The sequence below is a fragment of the Trematomus bernacchii genome, unplaced genomic scaffold (assembly GCF_902827165.1).
Source record: "Trematomus bernacchii unplaced genomic scaffold, fTreBer1.1, whole genome shotgun sequence".
Classification (NCBI taxonomy): Eukaryota; Metazoa; Chordata; class Actinopteri; order Perciformes; family Nototheniidae; genus Trematomus; species Trematomus bernacchii.
In genome coordinates, this window is record NW_022987910.1 from 5,697,160 (window position 1) to 5,723,895 (window position 26,736).

The window sequence follows — 26,736 nt, forward strand, 5'->3', positions numbered from 1 at the left end:
ACAAGGAGTGAGGGTCCCTAATCCAAACACTCACATTAAAAATTAATAAGTCAGCGCTGACTGTGGTCCTCAGAGGAATGACCCACTCTGACTAAGAAAACATTCTGGTGAGAAAAGACACTTAAAAATAGTTTCAAAGCTTTGTTCTGAATTCTAGAAGAAGAAAGGGGGAAAACATGTTGGGGGAAAGCGACCACAAGCAGAATAAGACTCCACAACACAACATATTTCACCTCAATTCTTTATTGAGGCTCTTGATGAGAAGGTGAATTACAAAATGGTGTCAAGTTTACAAAGACAGCGGATCTTCACAATAGCCAGTGTTCAGCGGAAATAAGATGATGCTAGGAGTGGAGGCAGTTAATAATAATAATATGAATAATAATAACAACAAGTATAGCAACTGCAAGCATGTCAATCTATGTACAAAATATTATCCCTGAACAGTTACACTGCAATCATTCTTACCCATTCATCACACAACACACAAGAAATTGTATTCCCTGACATGAATGCATGTAGAAATCAGATGGTCACACGTATTCATCACAGTAGTCACGAAACAAACATCGGCATCACTTTACTTGAAAACTTTGTCCCGTTTTGTTTTAAATTAGCAGATTTCCTCTTGCTTAACTTTCCATAGATCCTCGTCGGCAGACACACCTGCCAGAAGCACGACACGGTGATGATGACCTGCTGAGTCATGCTCTGGACACAAGATCACAGGACAGAGGGTTCAAGTAGAAGTGTCACCTGAGGATTTATTCCCCCTCCAGTATGTACACACAAACAAACACATTCACGCAAACTCTGCCAAGTGCTTCCCACAAACTCCGCTAGCTACTCCTGCTCCTCTCAACCCTGTATGTCAGCAGTTACACAATCACCAACATGCAGCATCCATAAATTAGGAATAATTCAAACACAGTCAACAAAAAAGAACAGTTCAAATGGCGGCAAAAACATGCACAAGCTTAAAGCAGTCCGGCACTTTACAAATGTAAACAATGAGAGAGAGAAATTACCATCACAAGTACAAAGAGAGAAAAATAATGACACCCGTTTCACATGAAGGTAAAATTGCGTATGCATAGAAAACAAACCATGGATGAAAAGAAACACAGCAGTAGATAAGACTTTAAAGTCTCCTTATTCACATTTATAAAACTAGAAAACAGAAAATCATCCAGACATACTGTCACAAAGTCCGGATCCCGATCTTACCAGGCTCCGTGAGCCCTGTAAACATTACGTTAAGTGACAAGTGTTGTGACAACCAAGCGCATTTAAAAAGAGGAGTGTGAGAAACTGCAGGCACACAGTGTTTGGATTCATTTGACCCATGTGGCTATTTGAACATCTGTAGTCTTTAAAAGGTCTTCTCAAAAGAAAACCAGCAACAGCTAGGAAACACAATATGACCTTTCTCTTTTTGCTGAAAATATATTAACATCATTCTATTGCTCAGCATTTATTTTTTAATATAATCTCTTTCTTACATTATCTGACAGTAAATATGTGTCTCCACCTGTCCAGTGGGTTGCCAGAGAAATAAATCACTTGTCTTTTGCATCCTGCACTGCAACATGGTGATCGGTTTCCTGTGTCTGTGTGGACTGTGGCGGTTCACTTCCTGTTCGAGAGCGCTGGTAATCTCCCTGCTGAATGTCATAGCCTTGTTTTTGCTCTGTGGTCTAAAGAACTGTAGGCACTTAGTTTCACCCTGCAGCTTTGCATACGATCATGAACACCGGGGCTGCTGTGTGTCTCGGCGCTGGCAGAGAGCTGCTGCAGATTCTTCTTCAAACTCCATTCCAGTTCCCAGAACTATCCGTTCAATGATGGGGGGGGGGGGGAATTATTTTATGATAACTCAAATCCTACACAGTGCTATTTGAAAGTCAATTAGTGATTGAGAACAGCTGTCATGGCGCAGAAGTCAAAGCTAAGCTCAACTCTGCGTTGCTCCCGGGTGGCAGGTCAGACACTATGGCTGGACTCCCCCCCCTTTCTTCCACAAACTCCTCTTGGCTCAGCACCTCCTCCATCTCCATGCCTTTCCCCACATCACTCTGAACTCTGCTCTCCGTTTCTATCTGATCCAAACTGGCTTCATCCTCCTCCATTTTCACCACCACTGTATCTCCTTCAGCTTTCATGGCAGCTAAAGTGTCCGCAGCGCTGGCCTGAGCGTACGCACCGACGCTGGCGTGGCTCAGACCGTGGACCTTCTTCAGGTGTTTCTCCAGAGTGGCGTAGACGGTGAAGGGCACGGAGCACAGCTGGCACAGAAAGGACGCCTTGGCTCCCTGCGCGCCGTGAGTCTTCATGTGGCGCGTTAGCTTTGAGCTCTGGGCGCAGGCGTAGTTGCAGAGGCCGCAGCGGTAGGGTCTCTCCCCGGTGTGGCTGCGCCGGTGCACCGTGAGGTTGCTGCTGTTCCTGAACTGTTTACCGCAGTACTCACAGGCTTCGTCTTTCTTCTTCCTACCAGCTGATCCGGCAGCAGTGCTGTTGTTGTTGTTTCCTCCACCACTCCCTCCAACAGTCCTCCGCTCATTCTCCCTCTGCCACTCCTGCACCACCTCGCTGACTTCGTCTGAGCCCCAGTCCGTCTCCCTCTCTATGATCTCCCCTCTTTCGCTCTCCCACTCGCCGACTCCTCGCACTCTGTCGCTCATCTCGGGCCGTTTGGGCGTGCAGTTTCCGCTGGCGATGCCGCTCTCTCCGCTGCCCCCGGTCTCTCCACTCTCCAGTGAGCCTTCGGAGGGGCTGGCGCAGGTTGAGGTGTGCTGAGCCTCCCCCTGCCCCTCTGCCTCCTCCTCCCCTCCCTCGGCCCCCTCTCTCTGGCGCCGGTACAGCCTCAGCAGCTCCCTGTCCGGCGGTCTGACCTGCGAGGTCAGCAGCATCAGGCCTGAAGCTATGGACGGGTGTTTGGGCAGCGTCAGGTCTAACTCCGGGGCCCTCACCTCTGCACCCACCCCTCCCTTCCCCATGGCGACCCCAGCCGGCTGCATTTGAAATCTCCCTCTCATCCCATGACCCCCTACGTCGTCCTCCATCACGACCATCTCCAACGACTCATATCTACTTCCTGCTCCCCCAGCGTCCCTGTGATGGTTCCTGATGTGCCGTGCCAGCTGCCCGCTCTGGGAGAAGGCCGTCCTGCACACTCCGCAGTGATAGGGCCTGTCGCAGGAGTGGGTTCGGCGGTGGGCCGACAGGGCGCGAAGGGACAGGAAGTTCTGGTCACACAGCTCACAGTGGTGGTCAGACTGGAGGCCGCTGTTCTGAGGAAAGGGAGAAGCTGCTAGTGGAGAAGAAGACGGAGACAGCAGCAGGCCTCCGGGGGCGCTGCCCATGGCGTTGTTGTTCCCCTCTGCGAGCTCCCTGAGCCGCACTGAAAAGTTCAGAGCCTGCATGTTACTGATGGAAGAGGAGGGGGTGTGTGTGGGGGTGTGTGTCTGACGGGAGCGACTGAGGCGCAGGGCGTTGGGCTGAAAGGCAGAAGCAAGAGCTTGGCTCAGGTGGCGAGGGTCCAGAGTGGCTGCGGCAGGCTTGTGCCCTCTAAGTCCTCCTCTTCCTCCTCTTCCTCCTCTCATGTCTGTGTGGTCCTCCTCGTCCACTTGGTAGATGCTGAAGGAGTGTGTGTGCTGAGCGTGCTGTAGGAGCGCCCAGGCTGATGGAAACACACCTTCACACTGCTGGCAGGTGAAGTAGGAAGGCTCCTCAAACACTGGGAAACAAAGGAAGACAACATTGAGTTTTCCATTGTAATTGATGGTTGTCAGAAAGTAATACACGAATAAAGAAATGAAATGCTTTTTTTTGGAAGCGTTGACCTCCAGTGAGTAAACCAACAAGGTACATTCATAGAGATTAAACCTGCAACTTTGTGGGGCATTCAAAAAGAAAATGTGCCGATATATTTTTGTAGTTTGTTTGGCGAATTTAGCAAAAAGTAGCCTTTTTACACATCCAGCAGACAAAAAGCAACATTAATATCACTCAGGAGGTGTCACTGTGTCCACCTGATGAATATAGTTGAATATGTTCTCTCTCTTCGCTCACTCTTTAGCAGCTAAATGCTCCACTGTTCAAAAGTGGCTGGTCACTACCGGTCTCCATCAGTCTGTCTGGTGAGGAGCAAGTAGGGTGCCGTGTGGTTTTAGAACTTCTTTGCTGAAAACAGACGTCTGCTCTGGGTGAATACGATACAGCGACAGAGGGAAGAGTACAATTTACTAAAAAGTTTTGAAAACGGAACAGTAACATGACTAAAGCATGGTTAAAGCCACATTGACTCAGATGAATAGATAAGGAAGAGGAAGGTGATACAAGTTACTCCACAATAAAGAAAAAGTGAGTGGAAAAGAACGACCTAAAGCAGAATAGAGAAAAATAGAGAAAAAAGGCCAACAGAGATGCAGTCGTGTCGTAAAGTACATCTGGAGATATTTTTATATGTGGATAGCTTTGTCTCCTAACCGAGAGCCACTCTCCAATTAAGCTGCAAATTGCTAATTAGCAGAACGTAGAAAATGAACGCTTTATGCAAATCAGGCACTGACTCAGCCTGCTTGACAAATGAGGCCTTTCTGCATAAATCAAAATTGGAGAGAAGATCCCTAAATTGAGGGGGGGAAACAGTTCTTTTTTTTCTTTTTGGAGAGGTTCAAAGCGGACTCTGGTATAAGCCTCTTTCATGTTTCCTCAAGTCAAATCCTTCTGTATTTGACTGGAGGGGGGAGGAGAGTGAAGATGAAAAAGAGAGCAACTGTTTCTTTCTCCTTTCCCCCTCGCCCGCCCTTCCTCTGTCTGGAGACGAGAGGAGCTGTGGTGTTCATGTCCTTTAACCTAGCCTGAGGAGAGACCCAGGAGAAGTTGAGATGCTTCTTTAAAAATAGGGTGAAGTGAGAAGGCAGGAAACGAGAGAGAGAGAGAGAGAGAGAGAGAGAGAGAGAGAGAGAGAGAGAGAGAGAGAGAGAGAGAGAGAGAGATAGGTAGGTCAGGGCTCAGGAGATAAAAAGATTATAATGTAGTATGGGGGGCCAAGAGACACCATCAAAATATGTCACCCCTTTGGATTGTACTTGAGACCCATCCTCCAACCCCGGCTCTCCTCACCCAAAAGCTCTCTGCTCCCCCCCAAAACCCTCCAAATCTTTCCCTGGGGGGGGGGCTTTTGTCTCGGGGTCCTGGAGTGAAACACAATACCCAGCCGGTTTCTCTTTCCTTCCCTCACTCCCCTCGCTTTTTTTTTTTTTTTTGTAAGGATTCCCATTTGGCCCGGGGTAGCACTTGAATATTAAGCAGAAGCAATAACTACTAATTAAAAATGCAGATTGGCTGGGAGCACTAACGAGCAGCAGGCAGAATCTCTTTTCCCTTGGGAGGCAGAGGGAGGAGAAAAGAGAGGAGGGGGGGAAGAGGGGAGGGGGCGAGAAATTGAAAGAGGGCAAAGCGAAAGTGTGTTGAAGATGGGGGGAAGAAATAAGGGGGAAGGGGGGGGGGGGGGGTGGTTGGAGATGAGAAAAAAAAACAAACAAGGAGAATAAATAAAAAGGAATGAGACAGATGCACGAGGATCTGCGGTAATCCATCCCACTCCCTTTTCTCCCCCATCCTCTTCTGTCTTGAATGCAGAAAATAGATGCAGGACTTTTTCTGTTGTGGGATGACTTCTCTTACTCTTTCAGTCATCTCAGAAGCTCAGTTTGCCTCCTCAAAAACAACAAGACTTCTTATTACTGATAAAGCTGTAAGTCGCCCAATTAAAACTGTCCATTTGCTACTTAGAATATATGAAATATCAAACTTCACATAAAAAAAAAAAATCAAATCTGAGGAGATAAAACTGTAAAAGCTTGGGGAAATCGCAATTACCAACTCCCAACATATGCAATCTACATAAAACTTTCATTCAAACTTATCCACTTTTTCCTCATTCACAAGCCGTGCTGATCTTTCCCCCTCGCCGAGTGCACGCGTTAGGTTTGTTTTATAATCCTGCAGGCACAAAATTACCAAACTTGTGTTCTCCGACATACAGAGCGAGAGATGAAAGACTGACTGAAATAGAAAAACAAAAATGAGGTTGTGGACAGACGGAAATGGTGCGTGCACCAGTCCCCTGAGCGTTACACAAAGGAAGGAACTGCAAACGTGTGTCTACATGACAGAGAGGGTTTCAAAATGTGCAATGGGGCACTCATATCTACCCTGAGCGTGCTGCAAGACACGCTGTCCATCTGCAGACTTTTACAACATCCTGCATACGCCCCTATTTCACTTCAGAGATACAACGGTAAACTGAAATGGATCTGACCTGAGCAGGAAAAAACTACTATCCTCCATATCAAACACAGCAGTTAGCCATCAGATGTGATATTCAAAAGGATTATAATTTAGAATTCATGATTTGCTGATTGACTTCCACCGTGACATATTTGGCATGACCATCACAGTGACCGCACTCTTCTTCTCTCGGAGGAACAGCAGCAGAATACGTGTGAAAAGAATACCTTTAGAAAAAGATCTGCAGATGTCTGATACATAGAACTACAAGAGAAGGATGGTAACGACAACATGGGAAGAAGAAAGAGAAAAAGATGCGTAAGATGAAGAAAAAGGAGCAGGAAGGAGGAGATTCCCAGGAGCTCAGGTGGCTCGGCCCGGGGTAGAAGAGAGGGAGATGGCAGAGGAGTTGCACATGATGCAACGTCCTTCATTATAGTGTCATGACAGCGAGGAGAGCTGCAAAAAAAAAAACTTGCATCCGCTGCTCTGACCATTTCATCTTGTGGCACACGACTACAACCATCATCTGCCTTTCTAGGAGAAACACGGTGGCCATAAATCAGTGAATTGTGCTCCTGTGCTGGAGGATTTTGTGTCAGTCTCTGTTGTCCAGGGTGTAGCGCAGGACAGAGGGAAACATGTTTACCTGGCCACTCCACCTCAGAGACTGACAGTCAGGGAGATGAGGAGGAGCTCAGGTGCTCCGTGTGGGGCCCTCGGGGACCCTGGGTGCCCTCTGAACGCTCCTGACGCCTATCCTTTCCACACAATTAGCCTGTGCGTCACTAACTCAGGCAGGTCTGCTAATGGCAACGGCTAGCTAATGAGCTGGACTCGGGGGGGGAACAGTTGTTAAATGCAGAGGAGGGTAGCTGAAGAAAAAAAATATACAACAAAACAAAAAACAGAGTCACTAATTAGCAACCTGCCTTCTCGTTGTGCTTCAACATGAACGCTCACCTGCTTTGCTGTGCTCCGCCTTCACCCTCACGCCGGGCTCCTCCCCCCAGGCCCCCCCGCCTCTCCTCAGCTCGATGTAGCCGGGCCCCAGCTCGGCGTTGGCCCCGCGGTGCTGCGCTCGGTTGGCAGGTGAGGGGGGCGTGGCGTTGGCGTGTGGGCCTTGGCTTTGGGAACGGCAGCCGCCCTGTTTGTGCTGGATGAACGCCAGGATGTGGGCGAGGGGGAAGGCCCGACTGCACTGTCCGCAGGTCAGGAGGTCACGACCTTCACCAGGAGCTCCGACCTGTGGAGGAGGAAGAGGAGGTGGAGGAGGAGGAGGAGGAAGAGGAGGCTGGACGTCTGATGGAGGGACACTATCCGCCATATCAGTGACATCTGAGAAACACAAGAGAAAGTTCAATTAACAACAGAGATAAGATGTATTTAATTACTTTAAACAGAGCCAAACATGACCAGTACAGGCATTTCAACACTTTCCCTTTAGTGTGGACATCATTTTTCATTGTTTAGATTTCAAGCAAAAGTTTTAGCTGTGAATGGAATTTTGGTTTTTGAATTCTCATTGGATTTTGTACTTTTTGTTGGACAAAACAAGACATTTAATATCAACTTGGTCTTGCTGGCCTTTTCCACTCTGATATTTAACAGAACAAATGGTTAATCTGAAATATAATCTGTATATTTATTGCAACACTCTCTTCATTCAGTGTTTTTCACCCTTGTCTATCTATAGTCCATGGGTGTAATTCATCATTTCCATGCAGTGTACAGTTGGTGGTGTCCACAAACGAGTGGTTGCTATGAAGCATTTTACTCGCAGTCTTGAAAGAAAACACTTACACACATCACCTTTCTTTTAGCCATATCACTTAAATGCAGAGGGCTCAATCCATACCAAACCAAATCTTTGACATTATTCTCCCACTTTCTCTACATAAAAAATTAACATTTACAAACCCATACGAAAAAGATCCACATTAACTTCAACAAAAGTGTGATATTTATTGGGATTTCTTCTAAGGAGCTTCTGGCCATGCTCTTACAAATGAACAACCCAAATAAGAAAAAGCTCTGTTATACCTCAGTAAACTAACAGGCGTGGTGATTGCAAGTGCTAGTTTCAGTTGTAAGCTCCAAATTGAGGACAATCTGCTCAGCCAACACTGACCACTTCCTTTAACCAACCCAAAACAGATCCGCTCGCTCTCACTGCTGCAGAGAGGAGCCGAGCTGCCCATCTCAGCAGAAGCATCCACTTCAGATTAATGTGACAGTCTTCATGTGCTCACAAGTGAGGTTATGGATTTAAAGACACAACATTATGACCAAAGCTTTCACCTTTGTGTCACAAACATAACTTGCCCTGCCAGCAACAGACAGCGGGAGTTTCTCAACAGGAAGTGGATTGCAATAAAAAAAACAAAAAACGACTGAAGGTGTTTGAGATAAGAGCAGCCCCTGTGTGTGCTCAGAAACATATAGGACATAACAGCTCATCTGATTCAACAATCTGATGAATATCAATCAGATAGAGGCAGCACTTAGAAATGCTTCCAGTCTGCAGACAGGTGTATAAGTTAAAGCAGTGGGAGGGTTCAGTGTTACTCAATGCGGTCAAGGGCACACCTTGATGCCTCAACTGGATCCACCTGCCCCCGCGAGGCCGGCAAACATACAGGACAGGTACAGACAGTACAGTCTGAAGTCGGATCTCGCCAGTTGTTAGTCAAAAATGTCACCTTTCCTGTTTCAGGGCTGCGATGTTTGTGCAGACTTGCAAGGCGCGGTCACACACACACACACACACACACACACACATTAGACAGAGTTGAGACAGGGCCTGTGGTCACAGTAGACACGCACCACTGGCCTCCAACTGTAAAAAACAAATGGTGTCCAAGTTTCTCTCTTATTTCCCTTCAAGCATCACATGTTTCTTTTGGAGCTCCACTGTTCTCTTTAGGTTTACAAAGTCTGAATTTGATCTATTATATAGTAGTTTTATTTAAAACATTATTTTAATTTTCTATATATTTCTATATATTAAAATATAGAATAAAGCAGCATGAATCCAGGATTTGAACAGGTTAAGAGTCAGTGGAGGGAAACTGCTCCACAGAAGCCAACAGAGACCGACCGAGAAACTTGATCATGGTCTAACCTGAGATATTAATCATCGTGTTCGGACCTGTAGCCTCTGCTGAAAACAGCGTGCCAATAAACCGGTCCTTCCTCTATGAGCAAGACTGCAGCAACAGTACACATGAGGACAAACATCACAAGAAAAGATGAGCCCTTATTTAAATATTTAGTTAAAAGGAGATTAAAATACACCCACATAGGCTTGATTGAGGTCAATGTGTACACAAATATACTTTAACCCCGTCATGGATGTTTTTTAGTTTCTAGATTAAATAAATAAGATCCATTCAATGATAAACAGCGCGGATTTAAAACCATGCGCGTAAACCAAATGAAACTAACCTGTGAGCTGAGTTTATTTTTAATTTAACCTTAAAACAACATAACATCCGCCTGTGAGCAGTTACCCACACACCGCTGCTTACCTTGGATTGCAGTCAGGTGCTGCGGTCTGCTCCCAAGTTTGCGCCTGGACATCGCGTTTGGCGTTTGGCACCTTCCCGAACCACAAACCCTCCAAAGCAAAGATCCGCCTGCTTCGATAAGTTGACCGAATCCCGACCGGGGGGACAGACACTGAGACACCGGCTGGCCTCTGCTTCAGATCGCACTGAAGGCTGCGTTCAAGTTCACGCGTCTTCCCCGCAGCAGGCGGACTGTAGCACCGCCCGCCCCGCGACCCTGACCCCGCCCTCCTCGGGTAACACACTCCTTCTTTCACTTTAAGGCTTGTTCTCTTTTACGCACTGTTTTTGTTTCAATCAAGGTTTTCACATCCGATAGATAGTGGGAATTCACATGTAGTTCCTCCACAGCTGCTCAGAGGAACTACCTGGTTTGGTTTCCCACAGGTGTCTCAATTACCAAACTAGTGCTATAAGAGCTCTCATTTCTCTTTTTCTTGTTGTGACAGTTTTACAGCCGTAAAATCACAGCAAAGTGTCACAAAATGCCTTGAATTGAGTATTACAGATGGACAGTGAGAAGAAGCAGTGAAGCATCTTTCGCTGAGAGACTGAGATTTGTCGCCACCTACTGATGGGAATAAACTGAGAAAGTGATGAACTGTCTGCTTTTAATGTCGTGCTTTCTAGTGAGTCTTTTATTAGTCCTATTTTGTTTGTTTCGAAGTGTTTTTTTTACTAGGGTTCTCTGTATTTGTCACAAAGTGTAAGGCTTTCATTCACATAACTGATATTATCCGTTAGCTGCGCATCACTAGTAGCCCCAACCTGGGGACAGTGGATACAAATAAGATATTAGCTGCTTGTTGTTCAACAAATGTATTGAGCAAAGTATGCTAAAATATATAAGGTATACAAAACCAAAATAACTTACCAATCCTAAAAATATATTATTTCTTTCGGTACAAGCTTTACAAAAGAACACAAAGATTTTGAATAGGAAAAAAAGGGAAATGAACAAATAGTTTCAAAGTGAGTTTTATTTATTGTTCCATATTTTACATTCCATTTAGCTGAAAACCAAAAGGCTATATGCTGCTGTAAACCGGTTAGCAGAGGACAGAGTATAAAAGGAGCGCTGGATAAAGTTTGAATTTATACAGGGAGTTTGTTTCCTTTAATAAAGAAGTTTTAAATGGATAAGTATAAATATCCTGTACATCGGCTCTTGAGAGGTTGTTAAAATGTTCTGTAGTGTGAGCTCGTCAGAGAAATAAAAAGAAAGGCTGACATGGAGACGATGTGAGGTGAAAAGGTGAGATGTTGCTTATTATGTACATTGAAATACAAATTAACAACTCCAGACGAGTTGAGAACTGTTCAGGCAGAGAAAGAACAAAGGAGCATGCAGAAGAAGAAACTAATTTATTAAAGCTGAAGACTTTTTACAAGTTGAATCAAAAATGAAAAGGGCAGATCAAACTTCGCTCCGCTGAACCTATTGGCTTTGATAACTGAAAGTAAAAGCTATCACAGTCCAAATATTATATCTGTGGACACATACCAGAGGACAGAGTGTTCAAGTAAAGGTTGGTATCATGATCACTCCATCTTTTCACATTTGTTGGCCGTTTGTTAGAATAAGTGTACATGGCTGTGTACTGAAGGGACTGTAGGAGGCGTCCATGTTCCCTCCGCTCAGTATCCGTAGGGTGGACTTCGTGACTGGGACCGAGACCTCCTGTAAAAAGATAAAATAACAATAAGTACAAAAGTGAGAGAAGCTCAATCTGACTAACATCATTCAGAAATGTGTAAGTGTATATTTCTTGTCCTAAAAGTCTTATTGTACCATCCTTGATAAACACCATTTCTTGAGTTTTGACAATTTTAAGTCTTTTAAAAGTATGTGTTTTATTTATAAATGTTTACATGGACTGCCCACTGGACGCTGCACTAGGTCAGAAACCAGAGGAGACTGAAGTCCACCGTAGACGGACCACATTCTGTCAAAAATGTTCTATCAATTAAGGGCAGCTCTTTGTGGAATAGCCTCCCAACTGAGTTACGGGATTGTCCCACTTTGAACAGTTTTAAAGGTCAACTAAAAGAATGGTTGAGAAACAAACAAACGTGCAATCACCGCTAGATGCACTTCAACACGGGCATCTCCTCTTGCACTTGATGTAGCCCTTTTATCTTCTCCTGCACTTGATATTTCGTAGCTGCTACATTGTACTGCCATGTGGTAAATGCTTATATGCTGCTCATGCTCTTTCTGCATATCATGTATTTATTTTGCTATGTATATAAATGTCATGTTCTTAAATGTTGTATGTGAGGGACTACGGATGGAAACTAGCTCAAAGCTAAAATCCGGCATGTTTACGTTTTTAAAGCATTATTTGTTTTAAATGTTCATCAATGTGCACTGTCCTTCTTCAAATAAACAATTAAATGAAAAAAAAAAAAAAAAGTCTTCAATATAAGCTTAAAGTTTCAAAAAGAAGCATTTTTTAAAATCAACTGATCATAATCTAATATAAAGACAAACGTTGCTGATGTAAAAAAGCCTTTAGCAGCGTCAATAAACATCAATCATTTAGACTGACTTGCTTGGTGTTACGGAGAATAAAAACGGGTCGGTTTGGAAACTGAACCTGGTTGGGGATCGCTTCAGTTGTGAAGATCCAGATATTGTGGCTTTAATGAAATTAAGATTGACTGAAGTAGTCAGAATTACAATGCACTACTTAGACAATTTCTGTTTAAGTCAAAATTATATTTTTTATTTTACTAAACATTTAAAATAAGTTTAGGGATTCTTTAAGAATGTTTAAATTCTAAAATGACATTTTTTTTCAGATTGTTTAAAACTTTAACATTGAGTCCGGTCTACGTGAGGTCTTCCTTGAAACTGACACATCTTAATGTGACTCATAAAATAATACTAAGGAATGAGCTGAAGTTCTGATGAAGGGTGAAATGAATTGCAGTGAATCATTTGAGGTATTTTCTTTGACTCAGGAATTCACTTGTACTGAAGTATTGCTCCGGTTTCTCTCTTAACACCTTACACACTGATTTGATCTGAGTGAAGAAAAAGCCAAGTAGCATTAGTGTTGCATATAAAAAGGCACGGTGATGAGCCTTGGGATAAGTGAATGTGCATTAACGTGAAAGACTCCCATAATTCATTCTGCTTCATCGGAGCTGTTGGGATTGCTGCGGCTTCTCGCATACCTTCTGTGTGAGCTGTGCTCTCGGCCTGCAGGGACAGAGGACAAGACACCGTGAAAACAACGCATGGCAGAACGTATTACAACCCATAAAATTGTCAGAGCAGAAACTGACGGCAGGAAATCCGACAGAGGCTTAGCTGATCGTTTCTTCTATAAACAAGGCACTAAACCAAAATGATTATACATACATACATACATACATACATATGGCTGTTTGTGTCTCACCATGTTTGGAAGGGGAAGGCGAGTGGCTCTGACGCCCGTACTGTCTCTCCCATTCGTCCCTCTCCTTCTCACGTCTCTCTCGCTCCCTGAACACAGAGCCTCTGGGTCAGACAGTTGCAACATACACATACCAAACCGCCCGCTCACACACTCACACAGGTTCTTACTTCATGCGTATCTTGCGTGCCATGGCTCGTAGCTCTCCCTCTCGCTCCTGCAGAAAAAAACACAGCCATGAGGAGAGACGCAGGATAACAGAGTGTGTTTCAGCCTAAAGACTAACACACAAACACACACACCTGTCGTTTGCTTTCCTGCTGCTGGACCTTCACCTGCGCCGCTCTTTTATCCGCCTTGGCTGCAGGAGAAGGAAAATACAGGATGTTTAAAAGGAGCGAAAAATACATTTGTTATTTTCATAACGTGACAAATTGTACAACAGATACACTGAAGGATCGGCCACCTGTCGAGGCTGTACGATGGTCAGAGGATTTACCCTGGCCTCTGACCAGTCGATCAGTTTCTTACTAACAGATTTATGCCAGTGAAACTACCCACGCGCCGAATGATAGTTTTATGTTACGTTGATTTATGCTCAAACAACGGCAGACAATTACGTTGCACACACACACAACATATTATCCTTGTAGAAGATCTTCAGTTCCTCACCCGTTTTCTTAAATAGTCCATGTTTTATTTTGACACACAATAGAATTTGTGTTTACTGTCAAATATAGTTATTTGAAAAAATTATTGGAATCGACCAAAATCAGTAGCACAGATTAAAAAAAAGAAAAAAAAGAAACTGAATTGGCCAATAATATTGCAAGTGTGCATTTCTGACAAACATGGACATTTGAGTAGATTTGTGTACAAAGCGAAAACACAGTATATACTCACACTGCCTGTTGAGCGCCTTCTGCATTTTGATCTTCAGCTTCTCCTGTGGGGTCATCTTGTTCTGCAGGTGACACAATTGTGTTAGCACATGCTTTCAGTCTGACAAAAGCGTGAGTCTGTGTGTGTATTTGTGCACAAGTGTGTGTGTGTGTGTGTGTGTGAAGGAGATCAAAGGCACTGTGCTGTTATACAATTTCAGAACTAACACATTTATGTACAGTAGCCATGAGAAGAAAAAAAAAAAAGGTAGCAGACAAATGATGAGTGATGTTTGTCAAGTCAATCACACTTGAATTTCTAAGGCTGAACAGACAGAGAGAGAGTGTGTGTGTGTGTGTGTGTGTGTGGACAGAAGTACACTTCAGCAGTTGGATATTTTAGCAGCAGGACAGGCTCCAGTAACATGAATCTTTACACTTGTATATGTACGAACACTGTAAGAAGGTGAAGGGTGCGTGAGAAGGAGGACAGAGGGTCAGAGAGTGTAACAAGTTCAGGTCCGGTGAGTTTGGAAACATCAGCAACAGCCGGTGGCATTTTGTAACTGACACACCCATCGCTGGGCCGTTTAAACCTGGCCAGGCAAGAGACTGCAGGTCACAACAGTGCAGGGAAAAGATAATAACCTCCCCTCTGTTTGTCTGCGGAGAGAATATTCAAATATTTTCTTCTTTGCCAAGAAAGAAGAGAAGCTGGTTCAGAATGATAACAAATAAATATGCTGTTAAGTTTTAAAGGACTAGTTTGATATTTTTGGGAAATACACACATTTCCTTTATTGTCCAGAGTCGCATGAGAAGATTGATAACACTCACATGCCTGCAAGTAGATTATAAAGCTACCACAAGTAGTTTAGCTCAGCATAAAGACTGTAAACAGTAGCATACTAGCACCTTAAGCTCACGTGTCAACACATAATTGTGTTGAATGAGCGAATCAATGTTCTCGTCCAACTCTGCAGGACAGGAAATGAGTGTACTTCCCAAAAACCATTCCTTTGAACTCTCATCTCAAGACTGCAATGTGTGTGTGGGACGTACAGCATTTCAATTTAGGAGTAAGAGCGTTCTCTGCTTGTTAAAACAAGCCTAAAGAAACTTCTGTCCAGAGCACTCCCATCAGGTTTCTCCATCAGGGATAAATCAAACAACTTCAGTCACTATTAAATGATCACTTGGCCAATAAGATACAAAAAGTAATCATCTTCTTTCCCTTAGGGCGGTTCATGTGTGACCTGCTGCTGCGTATGAGACTACACACAGATATAGACTCTCACCCACATGTATATATGCACACACACTGAAATCACAGTGAGGACTTCACAGGGCGCTGAAATGTTCACTCCATACAGAGATAACAGCATTCAGTCTTTTCTCTAGTGTTCTCAGCAAAACACTTAAGGTGACCAATACGGTAATTTGCTAAATAGTTGGTAGGCTTTAACTGCAGAGCATGTCCACTTTGTAGGGGGGGGAGGGAAATCACATTATTATTTTCTTTTCTTTGGGCAACAATGGCTTCTACATCCCAGCCTGGTGGAAAACCAAGTCAGCCTGTCAGGGATGAGGGAGGCGTAGGCTTTAGCAAGAAACGCAGCTAGGTCAAATTCTTACTGACTTTGGCAGCTCCCGTCTCTTTACCACCCGGAGTATCAGGCCTGTAAACAGAAACAACAGGGAAACAACAGTGAGATGGGTGATGAGGCGATGGGATAAGGATATCTTGATCATAAAAAAAAAAAACACACTGTTCCTTCCTCATGCCAAGGAATAAATTGGTTACAAAAACATTCATAAATGATTCGTATGGCTTTATAACACTTGGGTGCCAAATGGCTATTCACAAGAACCCATGTTATGCCCAAATGCATGTAACAGTTAAATGTTTATTAACCTTATGAATTGAAGACATACCCAATCACTCGGAGACGCTGCTCCCTTGCAGTAAAAGGAACTATTACATTTTTGAGTTCAACTGAAATCCTTAGGCATTTACATAAACAAAATATTCAGTTCCTATTATGAAAAAGACAATATTGCAACTAGCTGTTTATATGAACTTCTACTCCACTAATATTTCCATTTAGATGCAAGGCCATTCTTATTCTGATTATTGTAACAAGCCAATGAAAGAAGTTTGAAACACACAGCTTCCCTCTTTCATTACTTTAAGCAGTCAACTTTATAAAAAAGGTCTGCGGGGTTATCCAAGTCTTTCAGAGTGTTGCAAAATGAGGGCGTTTTGTTTTTTTAGGCCTCCAGCTCAACACCAGCCTACAACTTGTTTGATTGGTTTGTGTACAACAAATGCAGGAGCTAACTCTAAAAACAGGATGAATGGGTTGTGTTGCAAACTGCGGTAAAGCCCCCAATAGCTTTCTATGTTTCCAAAGAATGCTCCTAAAACTTGGATAACATTGGCCTATTGCATCAGAAAATGCTACATGGGCTTCAGACAACTGTATCCTAATAAAATGAAATGTTATTGTGCATGTAAACCGTGTCATTGTTTCGTTAGTCTCTGCTACATGGTGTCCTTACTTTCTTAGCTTGTCACAGATGGTGTTGGAAGAGGGCGGGGCTCCTCTGTGAGGGGAGGGAGTGCGGTTGGAGCGACTGGGGGACCGGGAGGGGCTTTTGCTGCCGCTGTCGGCCCTCCGATGACCCCCACTGCTCCGCCCCCCTCGCCTCGAGCTGCCCCCCTGCCGTGAGCTGGAACGGGACCTGACAGAAAAAAACAGCAGAGCTTGAGTCACCTCGATAGGTATAACTATAACTTAAACACTGTTGGGAGACGTTGTGGAGTCTCACTTTGTCCGCCTGCGTGCCGAGTACCGTTTCCTGTCCCGGTCCCGGTCCCTCCCTCGCTCTCTGTCGTTGGACCGTGATCGTGTCCGGTCCCGCCTCTTCCAGGACGCGGCCCCTCCGTTCCCTGCTCTGCCTCGTGAGTGAGATCTGGAACGCCGCCTCGACCGCGATCGGCTCCGGGATCGCCGCCCATCGCTCCGGGACCGCCGCCCGTCCCTCCCGCCGCGCCCACGTCGACCGCGGCGGGAACGGGAAGAAGAGCGGGAGGAGGATCGCGATGAGGAGCGGGAGGAGGAGGAGGGGGAGCGACTGGAGGATGACCTTCTTCTCCTGGACAAACAGAGACACAGGGTTTCAGTATCAACACCAGCCCAGGACCTAGCCTTCTTCAGAATAACTCTGGTTTCTTGTTTTAAAGAAATCATCACATGCTCGACTTTGTGGAGAGGATGAAATAAGCAAAACGTTTATATATACGCTGCCATAATCTGACATGCACAATCTAACATAATGTATGTGAACTCTTAAAACCAGACACAGGTTTCCTAAGCACATGCAGAATAGGTTCATTTGTTATCGACTTGTTTAAAACTGATCCACCTCACCTACCACCACAACAACAGTATTTCATCGTGAGTATTCTTTCTGGGGTAATTTCAACAACAATTTAGACTGCAACTAATGGAAAGCCAGAAAGACGGAAAGTTACCGACCGGGAGCCCCTGCTATGACCTGCAGGGTGCTGCAAGCTGGAGGGAGCGTGTCCAGAGTGGGGAGCAGCTGATTGTGTTGCTGCTGCAGCTGCTGCCGCTGCTGTTGCTGCTGCCGCCGCCGCCGCTGCCGCCGCTACTGCTTCATCATCGCTGCCTCCGTAGCTGGTGATGAAGGTGATCTTCTCCGGACCGGGAGAACGAGAGCGTGACCGCGACTCTGAGCTGGACTCCATCTCTGGCCTGATCAGAAAAAAACGTTAAAATATACACGAACACCCAATAAATCAGGCAAAGTATTCCAATTCATTTTATTTACTCGAGTGCAGTCTCTACACACTCAGAAACAGAAGGTTTGTAATCCGCCAGTAAACAAAATGGAGAATAAGAAAATGAGGAACACGCGCAGCACGCTGACACGAGAAACAAACATGTTGTCGCTTTTCATTTCCAGAGGAAGACAGCACGATTTGCAATAATAAGTTTCATAATACATGAACATTTCTTTATGAAAAGTTGAAAAGACAGAACTCTTCTTTGTTTTCTCGTTTTAACAATAGGAACATCAGTTGTAAGTCAGAGCTAGTAAATATGAAATCCTCCAGCCTTCCTCACCTTCAGGTGTGTATAAACTACAGGTTATTAACTTCTTTTTGAAAAGTTATCGGTTATCTTATCGACATTCAGAAATGAGCAGCTAATTATCCGTCAGGGGTATAGACTGAGAAATCCATGTCATGCATCCTTGCAAAATACTGACCGTTTATAGGGATCGTATGTTGGGCTGTCTCTCCTGGCATAGCTGAAATACACAAGAATGAGGACATGAGTTAAACGTGTTTTCAGGTAGTCGTACAGATAGAGGAATAATCTTATCGAAGATCTAATATATTTACCTTGGTGGGCTGATCTGTCTTCCTTTTAGTCTCTTCTCTCTGAACTCTCTCCTTTGTCTGCGGGAACGCCGGCCCTGAAATGATTAAACATGTAACTTATAAAGTCTCATTTACCACTCGCATGATACACACACATATTCCTCAATGGATGTTATCTTACAGAGTACATGGCCTTCTCCGCCTCCAGAGCTTTGGCATGTTTGATGGCCTCCACTTCCTCCTTGTCTTTCCTCAACATCCTGATAAACAGACATCATGTTAACAGGGTTACAACAAGGAACGATCCTCAAGTCAACAGTTATTCATTAGGATTAAGTCATTCTTGGTTTATGTTTCAGGGTTTTCTTAATATACACTTTTTGAGTTCATATTGGATAAATCAAATTCTACCAAGACATTTCCGATAAGGTCACTCCCTACTGCCTTTCCTATTTATTCTGTAGACTGTGAAGCAAGGGAATCTAAACTATAGCACTTTAGAGAGTGAGTAGGTGTTGTTCTCTTCCAAACCTGTATGTTTACTCTGCTCTACAGGTGACCTTTGATGCACGATGATATAATCTCTGAGATGTTACCTAACAAAGTCTCCTTCAGCCATCCCGTATGGGGTTGCCATTTTGTTTACGTCCAACACCTGTTCCTCGTTCAGCTCGTCCACATCAACCTCCACATCTGTACACACACACACACACACACACACACATAACATGTAAGAAAGCTTTTAACACAGCAAAACGTCAAGGCAAGTTTACATGCTTGATTTAACTTACATTTTCTATACATATATATATATATATGTATTTAGACGGGTTTTTGTTTTCTTTAAGAGAATGGAAGATTTGCAAACTGAAAGTGTTTGTTATACATTGGTGTAGTGTATCCTGCAAAACAGTTTTTTGTCTCTGAAATTCGAAGTTTCCTGATGTGTAAATCTCACTAATGCCAGAATCATTTCCTCACCAATATCTGGGATGCCCTCATCCTCTTCCGATTCGCTGTTTTCTGAATCATCCTCATCTTTGTCTGACTGGGGGTCGGGCTCCATCACAGTGCTGTCTTCATACGTGTAACCAATGGTGGCTTTCTTTTCAGCCAGTCTGCACAAAGAGAGGAAGGATTTATCAAACCAAGAAACTCCAGGAATCATGCATTTTGATCGACAGTGGGGATGAAACAACCATTATATATTACAATTAAAATTACATACTTTTTCTTCTCGTCCTCATTTGGTTTCTGCAGGCCACCGTAGAGTTCATCCAGGTAGATCTGGTATAAACACTGCTCCTCAGAGACTGTAGGAGGACAGCAGGGACTTAAAGAGAGAACACAACTGGAAAAACATACCCACTGAGGGCAGGCTAACACACCATTATAGGCACATTAAGAACACATGTATTAACAGGTGCTTAACTGTGTTACAACAGGAAACAACATGTAAATGTAATGCTTTAGTCAAATTAAATTCATTTTTCTCAGCTATGGGGTTTTGAGTACTCACTGTTGGCAAAGTCATTCTGCACTAGGCCTCTGTATCGCTCATAATTGCACTTCCTCTCCTCCATCTCCTGCTCTGGGGTCCTGTTTGAGACAAAGTGTCCATGAGGCCATATGAGATGTAATGTGCAATTATAGGACATAAAATGCAATATCAAGGACAGACCTCTCAATCTGTATTAACAGTACAGCAACTTTCAAATTACTGCACAAATGCAACACACATTAAAACCTAATTTTGGCATTATATACATTTACACTTATTGTTGTAACTATCTCAAGACTTTTTACATTTGCACTCTTTGTATTGCAACTGCATGAAGAGTAGGGGTCGAGCGGAAATGCGGAATATCGGCCCAGATAATCGGCCTGGCCGATTATCGGGGCCGATATTCCGCATTTGACCGATTATCTGTATCTGCCTTTTTTTTAATCAAATTGCCGATAAAACTTTGGCTCTGATGCGGCCGTTTCTCTGGCTGCAGTCACCACTCTGTGTACACGAGCAATGTCCCGCCCACAGCGCTATCTGATAGGCTATTACTGAAGTGTCAATCAACACTGAAGATTTTCCGGGCGGGAGCCAGCCAGAGAGGCGGGACCTTCTCAGATTACAGGCAGGTGCGAAAGAACGCAGACACAAGAGACTGAAGCAAGCAGCAGCGCTGAGCGGCAGAGCCATACATGTGTTTCGAAGGTAAGTCAGTTGAAAGCCGAAGTTCAATAAACATCCCAATCCCCTATGCTGAAGTTGCAAAAGCACAATGATCCAATTCTATCAGTTTCCCAGTTACACAGGGACGCGGGAAGTCAGTCAGAGTTGGGGGTGCGTGCAGCGTCTCGCAGCAGAGTAACTGTGGTGCGGAGGGGGGGGGGGCTGCGAGTAGAGCCTCGCAGTTTTTCAGGTTTATATGTGAAGCTCATTAGCTAGCCAACATGTATCTAGCAAATGTTTAGCAAAATATTAGAAGTGAGGCTACTAGACTAACGTTAGGTCTACTGTAATAGCCTCACTTTTAATATTTTGCAAAACATTAGCTAGCACTAGTGTTTTGCAGTTGCTAGCAGCTTATTGGGATTTTATGCTAGATAGACAGGCATTGTTTTGATATAATAAATTAAGCATTATTGTTAGTTAAGCATGTCAGCCTGCAGCCCCACTTTTAACTCTCTGTCTCTCTCTAACTCATTGCAGATGGCTGCACTAAAGAAAAGGTCACAGAGAGGAAACCAGTTGTAAGATGTTTAAAAGTTCATTAAACATAATATATGCTTAAATGCATTTCAAATAAGTTGTGTTGGAGTTTGTGTTATTCTACATTTTGACACCAAGATTTTCTGATTTGACTGCAAATGTATATCGGTTCCAAATATCAGTTATCGGTCTCCTTGATTACTAATAATCGGTATCGGCGTTGAAAAAGCCATATCGGTCGATCCCTAATGAAGAGCAATTTCCCTCATTAGTAATCATTTTGTTATTGCTTTACATTAAAAACTTCACCAAATGTTTTGAATGCGCCCTACCAAACATCAATTCACATTAATCATCTGATGCACAACCAGGTCCTGCATATATTTTTGTTTCCTAGCTCTATACCTACTCGAGCTAATTTGTAATGTAATTTGTACTTTGTAACGGCTAAACATGTTCATTTTGTTAAAAAAAAAAAAGATTGCTAAGCATGATCTCTAAAAAAATGTGTTTATGTTATTTTCTAATATTCATCATGACTTATATTCAACTTTAATATAGAGCCTGAAATGTCCAAAACGCATACATATTTACAACGGACAGAGTCTGGACTCAAATGGTACTTACGATGTGCTGAGCAGTGGAGGAGTGTATGTAGGGATGTAGTCTAGGTGAGCCCTTACATCAAACCTGTCAATCATGTTGTTGGCATCTCCTTGCCATGGCATCCTTAAAGAAACAAACAATGGAAAGGGGTATAATGTGATCAGCAACATCCCAAAAGAACTGGGCGTGCGTGCGTGTGTGCGTTTCCTCACATGTTGATGGGGCTCTCTGCAGCCGTGGCCACAGCAGGATCCAGATGAATCTTGTACGCTCGGCCATGAACCTGAAGAAACTGAGCTGGATCTTTTTTCTGTTGAGACAAAACGAGACACAGTCAAAAGACAATCAAATGTAATATATAACTTATAACTAGGGATGCTCCGATCGCCAATTTTGGGGCCGATCCGATCGAGTGGGCGGGGCCTATGGGGATCTTCTATTTAAAGTGATGTTTAAAACTCAGTTAATGGGGCTCATTCACTGGTGCTTCCACAAACAACAACCAACATAATTATTACATTCAAATGAAGTTATTATTCAAGTTTACATTAACTTTGGATAATAACATGGGAGAAATGAGCGGAAGCGCTCTCTTTTCCTCTCTCTCCTGACAGCCTGTCAGTATCCGTCTCATGCAGCTCACTGATCCAGTAATAAGTGACCCGACAGTGAAGAATAAATATATTTATAACTAGTTTAGCTTGTTCCAGAGGTAGATAAAATAGCTAAGTGTGTTAGGTCTAACTCTTAGTGTGTGTTTTGCTCCGCTCACCGGTCCGTCACAGCGGGTGGAGCTGCAGGATTCCTGCTTCACACACACGTTGCATACCGCTATTTTATTGTTATTTTCGGACACCTTAAAAAACTGCCAGACTGGTGAAGCCATTTTGGCGAGCTTGTTTTGCCGCGCACAGAGAATATCGGCCGATAGCGATCGGCGGCCGATCGATCGGAGCATCCCTACTTATAACCAACTAAATAAAATAACTAACCAGATAATGATGTTATGTACGGCATAGCCCTTTATGTCCTGTTATTTTTGTTTAAGGAGAGCCCAAACTCAGCTGCATAACCTTTTCTACATTTTTCAAAATGGTGTTTCAAGAGAGTTAATTGTATTAATCTGTCATCTAAGAACTATATAGGCTCTATTAAGAAAGCTATAACAAAAAACCAAGTGGCAGAAATTGAAATTGAACCGGATGTGGAGGAGTCTCAGCCAACGCATCAGCCAACCTAAAGCTCAAACCCTTGCCTCAACAGACTAAACAACTGAGGCAGGATCAGGGAAGTCGAGATCTGGAGCAAGCAATTCAAATAGGAGCTTTTAATAAGGTGTCACAACTAGGGTTGCTACACAGATGACTGCAGGGACATATTCACATGTAGTTAACGTGAGTGCAGTTTATAAACTATTGGATTTTACATTTCTTCCTTGTGCGTTGGTTTGACTTTAGCGGAGTATGAGCAGTGAGTACATTGACCACATTAATATTGGGCACTGGGCAGGTAAGACAATATCAAGGTGGACCAAAAATAATAATGAGGAGTGATCATGATAGGAGTCTCTTACTATCTTCTCGTAGTACTCTCGCCGTCGCTCTCCTCGGCGTTTGTAATCTACCATCATGCCACGGAGCTTGCGCTCATGTTTGCGGGCCTCTTGCCACATGACGGCTCCGCTGGGGGTGGGGGCGCGGCGGGGCACGGTTGCTGTAGAGGCAAACAGGGAAGAAACACAGGAGAGAGGAGAAAGAAAGAACACAAGTGCTTTAGGAAATGTAGGTCAACACTGGAAGAACATAATGTCTGGCTCCCACAGCATTTATTTGATAAAAAATACTTTAAACAAAACTCCCTACTGTCGTTTACAGTACTTTTGGTTAATGCAAAAATAATAAAACATAAGACAAAATATGAATGAATATATATATATATATATATATATATATATATATACACATATACACATATACATATATACATATATACACACACACACATTTTGTGGTGTTTTTTCATATTGAAAACTGTCTTAATATTTTACTTGCATTAATTTCATGTTAATTAACATAAATATTATGTTATGTTAATTGTGTGGATCATTGAGCACCTTTTGTGCAAACCTGTGGACATTTTTCTGATATACTATAACAACTAAGACTTCTATGTCAATGTTTTCTAATATTTACAATACATTTCACAGACTTATTGACTACATAATATCAACTGCAGCTGATGCAATGATCAAATAACACAACCGTGTTATTGTGAGCTTTGATTTCGAGCTAATGGCCTCTGACTTTTATCACATGCATTATTTGGGTTTGTTGTTGATTGACTCGCGTTACAATAGCAGATGAAGCGTCTGCAGCCAAAGTGCTAACCTGGCTAACTTCTGTATACATTATCGTTCTCAAACACATTTTACCACAGCACCGTCGCATTGTAAACACAATTTAATTATGATACAAACGCACCATTCATATCACGTTAAGTTCGAATAAGACGAAAAGGCAAGGTTTTCAAAGTTATGGAGCAGTTTGTTAGCAAACATGGCCTGATTGCGCATGCAGCTCCGGGCCTTATAACGCTGTGCCGCTGTTAGCCAGTTAGCATCACAGCTAGCCTATCTTAGCTTAGCTTAGCTAGTTTGCATAGACGTTAAGAAAACGCATATAACGCAGTCTCTTTGACAACAAAACATGAAATACAGCTACACGGAACTTGCAAACCCGTTTCAAAAGTGTCGGTTTACCTGTTTAAGGGACCACTCACACACACTTGGGTTGTTTTCGCTGTTAGCCGTGTGCTTCTGTCACACGCCTCCTTCTTCTAACTAGCGCTGCCGCTCGGTGCAGTACCGATCTCAGCCTGAGGGGGCGCTGCAGTCACTCAATAGCGAGTGAGCCACAATAAATACTCCTGAGGTGGTTAAATAATGGTATCCATGGTGGTGACCATAATGCTTTTGATTTGATTTATTTGATTTGATTGTTTGTTAAGATTATTAACATTTTATTAAATTGTTTCACTTTTAACTTGATGTCATAATCAGTGGTGGAAAGTAACTAGGTAGCTATACGTTTAGTTTTGTTACGCCTAAATATATTTTTAAGACACTTGTTGGCTGCTTTACAGTAACAGATTTACATATTTACATGAGTATTTAATTGTATTTTACTTTATGCTTCTACTACATGAAGGGGGCAAATGTTGTACTTTTTACCCCACCTACTTTTAGCTTCAGTAACAAGTTACTCTGCAGATGTATGTAGATAAAATAATATATTAGGATAAAGTAGTAGTAGGCTACATATTAATAGATCAGTCAAATAATATGTATGATTCTGAAATGGGTCTTCATAACAGATAGGCTACTTTTACTTTTGGTATTCTGTTAATACTTTTGTATAAGTAAAAGTTTGAATGCAGGACTTGTAATACTGTAGCTACTTTTGCTTAAAATATCATTATACCTCTTCCAACACTGTTCAAAACAGGCTTGTATTTATATGCAGTATATATTGTATAAGGTATGATTCCTAAAAGTAAATAGATGCTCTTTAGTTTTTAGGACCCGCACCATTGCACTTAAAAAGTTATTAAGGATAAAATAAGCTTTAAAAAAGAATACCAAAGATTATTCTCGACTTTGGATGTCATTTGACATAACATGGCCATGTGTAATTTATGGATCTGATATTTGATGACCATATCAGAAAATGAAAATGAATACAGCCTTTACCTTCATTCTATTCTAACTGTCATTGGTTTTAAAGTGTGTGTACCTGCTGTGGCCACAAGGTGTCCCTGTAAGACAGGAAACGTTTGAGATTCTCCTGGTATAATCAGGTAAATTGCCTTGAGTTATAGTCAATGACCTCACCACAAATCTCTATTTTTGGGACAAATACTCAGTCCTGAATTATAATGAAGGACTCTGCTCCCACAATGCAGCATGTAATTCCAACAGTCTATTTCATATGCAATCAGCCTTGTATGAAGGTTGGATTTTTCATCCCCAATGACAATTGAATGATTGCTTAAACCCAAAATGACCTTATAGTCGTTCTCTCACCATTGGCTGTCAGGAGAGTCAAGGAAAGAGACAGGCATAAATACTCTGTTTATAGTTGACACAATCTGTGATGTTCTGGACACACATTGTTAAGTAGTACTGTATTAGGAGCAGTAGGCAGCTATGATAGATATTTCTCCATATGTATCTCCATCCTAATCTGTCCATGAGTACAGCAGGTGTAGAGACGGTTCAACAGTAGTGTACGCATATGTGGTGTGTGTGTGTGTGTGTGTGTGTGTGTGTGTGTGTGTGTGTGTGTGTGTGTGTGTGTGTGTGTGTGTGTGTGTGTGTGTGTGTGTGTGTGTGTGTGTGTGTGCGTGTGTGTGTGTGTCTTATTCCCTACATTTCCTCCTGACCAGGGTGGTGACAGGAAGCCCGTGTTCATTTCCAGCCAGCCGCTGGAGGTCAAAGGTCACATTTGTCACATCCATTTGCCCATTAACTGTCACTGTTTCAACCCTGCAGCCATTCTACATTGCCCCGACACACACAACCCTTCCTTTCACACACAGTTTACAGCACATTTAGATTTCAACATACACATGGCACATCAATTAATTGTATTGGAGCTTACCTACAGTACAAAACCAGATTTAGGTATTTGTTTTCTATGTTTGTTATTTATGTTTTGATTCAATATTATAAAGTTGTTTTTGATTAAGAAAAAAATAAAACTAATATTAGGAAATCAACATTTATTATAAAATCAAATAAAATAAATAAACGTTTCTGACACGTTTACAATTTATTTTTATTTAACCAGAAAGGTCT

General features: G+C 43.0%; 2 protein-coding genes across 6 annotated transcripts; both read right to left on the bottom strand.

Moving 5' to 3' along the window:
• Positions 1-224: 224 nt before the first annotated feature.
• Positions 225-10,044, bottom strand: znf296 (zinc finger protein 296). The gene is made up of 3 exons (XM_034115057.1): positions 9,828-10,044; positions 7,261-7,635; positions 225-3,736 (listed from the first exon to the last, which is right to left on the bottom strand). Exons 1-3 carry the CDS (start codon positions 9,877-9,879, stop codon positions 1,929-1,931), a joined length of 2,235 nt encoding a protein of 744 aa, XP_033970948.1. The 5' UTR covers positions 9,880-10,044; the 3' UTR covers positions 225-1,928.
• A 784-nt stretch (positions 10,045-10,828) lies between these two features.
• clasrp (CLK4-associating serine/arginine rich protein) lies at positions 10,829-24,772 on the bottom strand. Of its 5 annotated transcripts, none has more exons than XM_034115114.1 (21): positions 24,640-24,772; positions 23,455-23,594; positions 22,094-22,191; positions 21,903-22,004; positions 20,085-20,164; positions 19,794-19,878; positions 19,547-19,683; positions 19,162-19,258; positions 18,747-18,825; positions 18,587-18,660; positions 18,451-18,492; positions 17,694-17,933; positions 16,984-17,310; positions 16,714-16,896; positions 15,791-15,830; positions 14,174-14,234; positions 13,573-13,631; positions 13,441-13,487; positions 13,274-13,359; positions 13,050-13,074; positions 10,829-11,547 (listed from the first exon to the last, which is right to left on the bottom strand). In XM_034115114.1, exons 2-21 carry the CDS (start codon positions 23,551-23,553, stop codon positions 11,505-11,507), a joined length of 2,004 nt encoding a protein of 667 aa, XP_033971005.1. In that variant the 5' UTR covers positions 23,554-23,594; positions 24,640-24,772; the 3' UTR covers positions 10,829-11,504. The 5 variants fall into 5 exon arrangements, 2 of the variants coding, with proteins under 2 accessions (XP_033971005.1, XP_033971004.1); XM_034115113.1 differs by having other exon boundaries at positions 12,995-13,074; XR_004554688.1 differs by lacking the exon at positions 10,829-11,547 and having other exon boundaries at positions 12,994-13,074; positions 15,787-15,830.
• Positions 24,773-26,736: the final 1,964 nt, after the last annotated feature.

Coding starts and splice junctions, on each gene's coding strand:
- znf296 (XM_034115057.1), bottom strand. CDS start 9,879: ATGTCCAGGCGCAAACTTGGGAGCAGACCGCAGCACCTGACTGCAATC. Junction 7,636..9,827: donor GCACCTGACTGCAATCCAAG/GTAAGCAGCGGT, acceptor TGTGTTTCTCAG/ATGTCACTGATATGGCGGAT. Junction 3,737..7,260: donor GGCGGAGCACAGCAAAGCAG/GTGAGCGTTCAT, acceptor TTTGTTTCCCAG/TGTTTGAGGAGCCTTCCTAC.
- clasrp (XM_034115113.1), bottom strand. CDS start 23,553: ATGTGGCAAGAGGCCCGCAAACATGAGCGCAAGCTCCGTGGCATGATG. Junction 18,826..19,161: donor GCTGAAGGAGACTTTGTTAG/GTAACATCTCAG, acceptor TCTGTTTATCAG/GATGTTGAGGAAAGACAAGG. Junction 17,311..17,693: donor GGTCATAGCAGGGGCTCCCG/GTCGGTAACTTT, acceptor CTGTTTGTCCAG/GAGAAGAAGGTCATCCTCCA.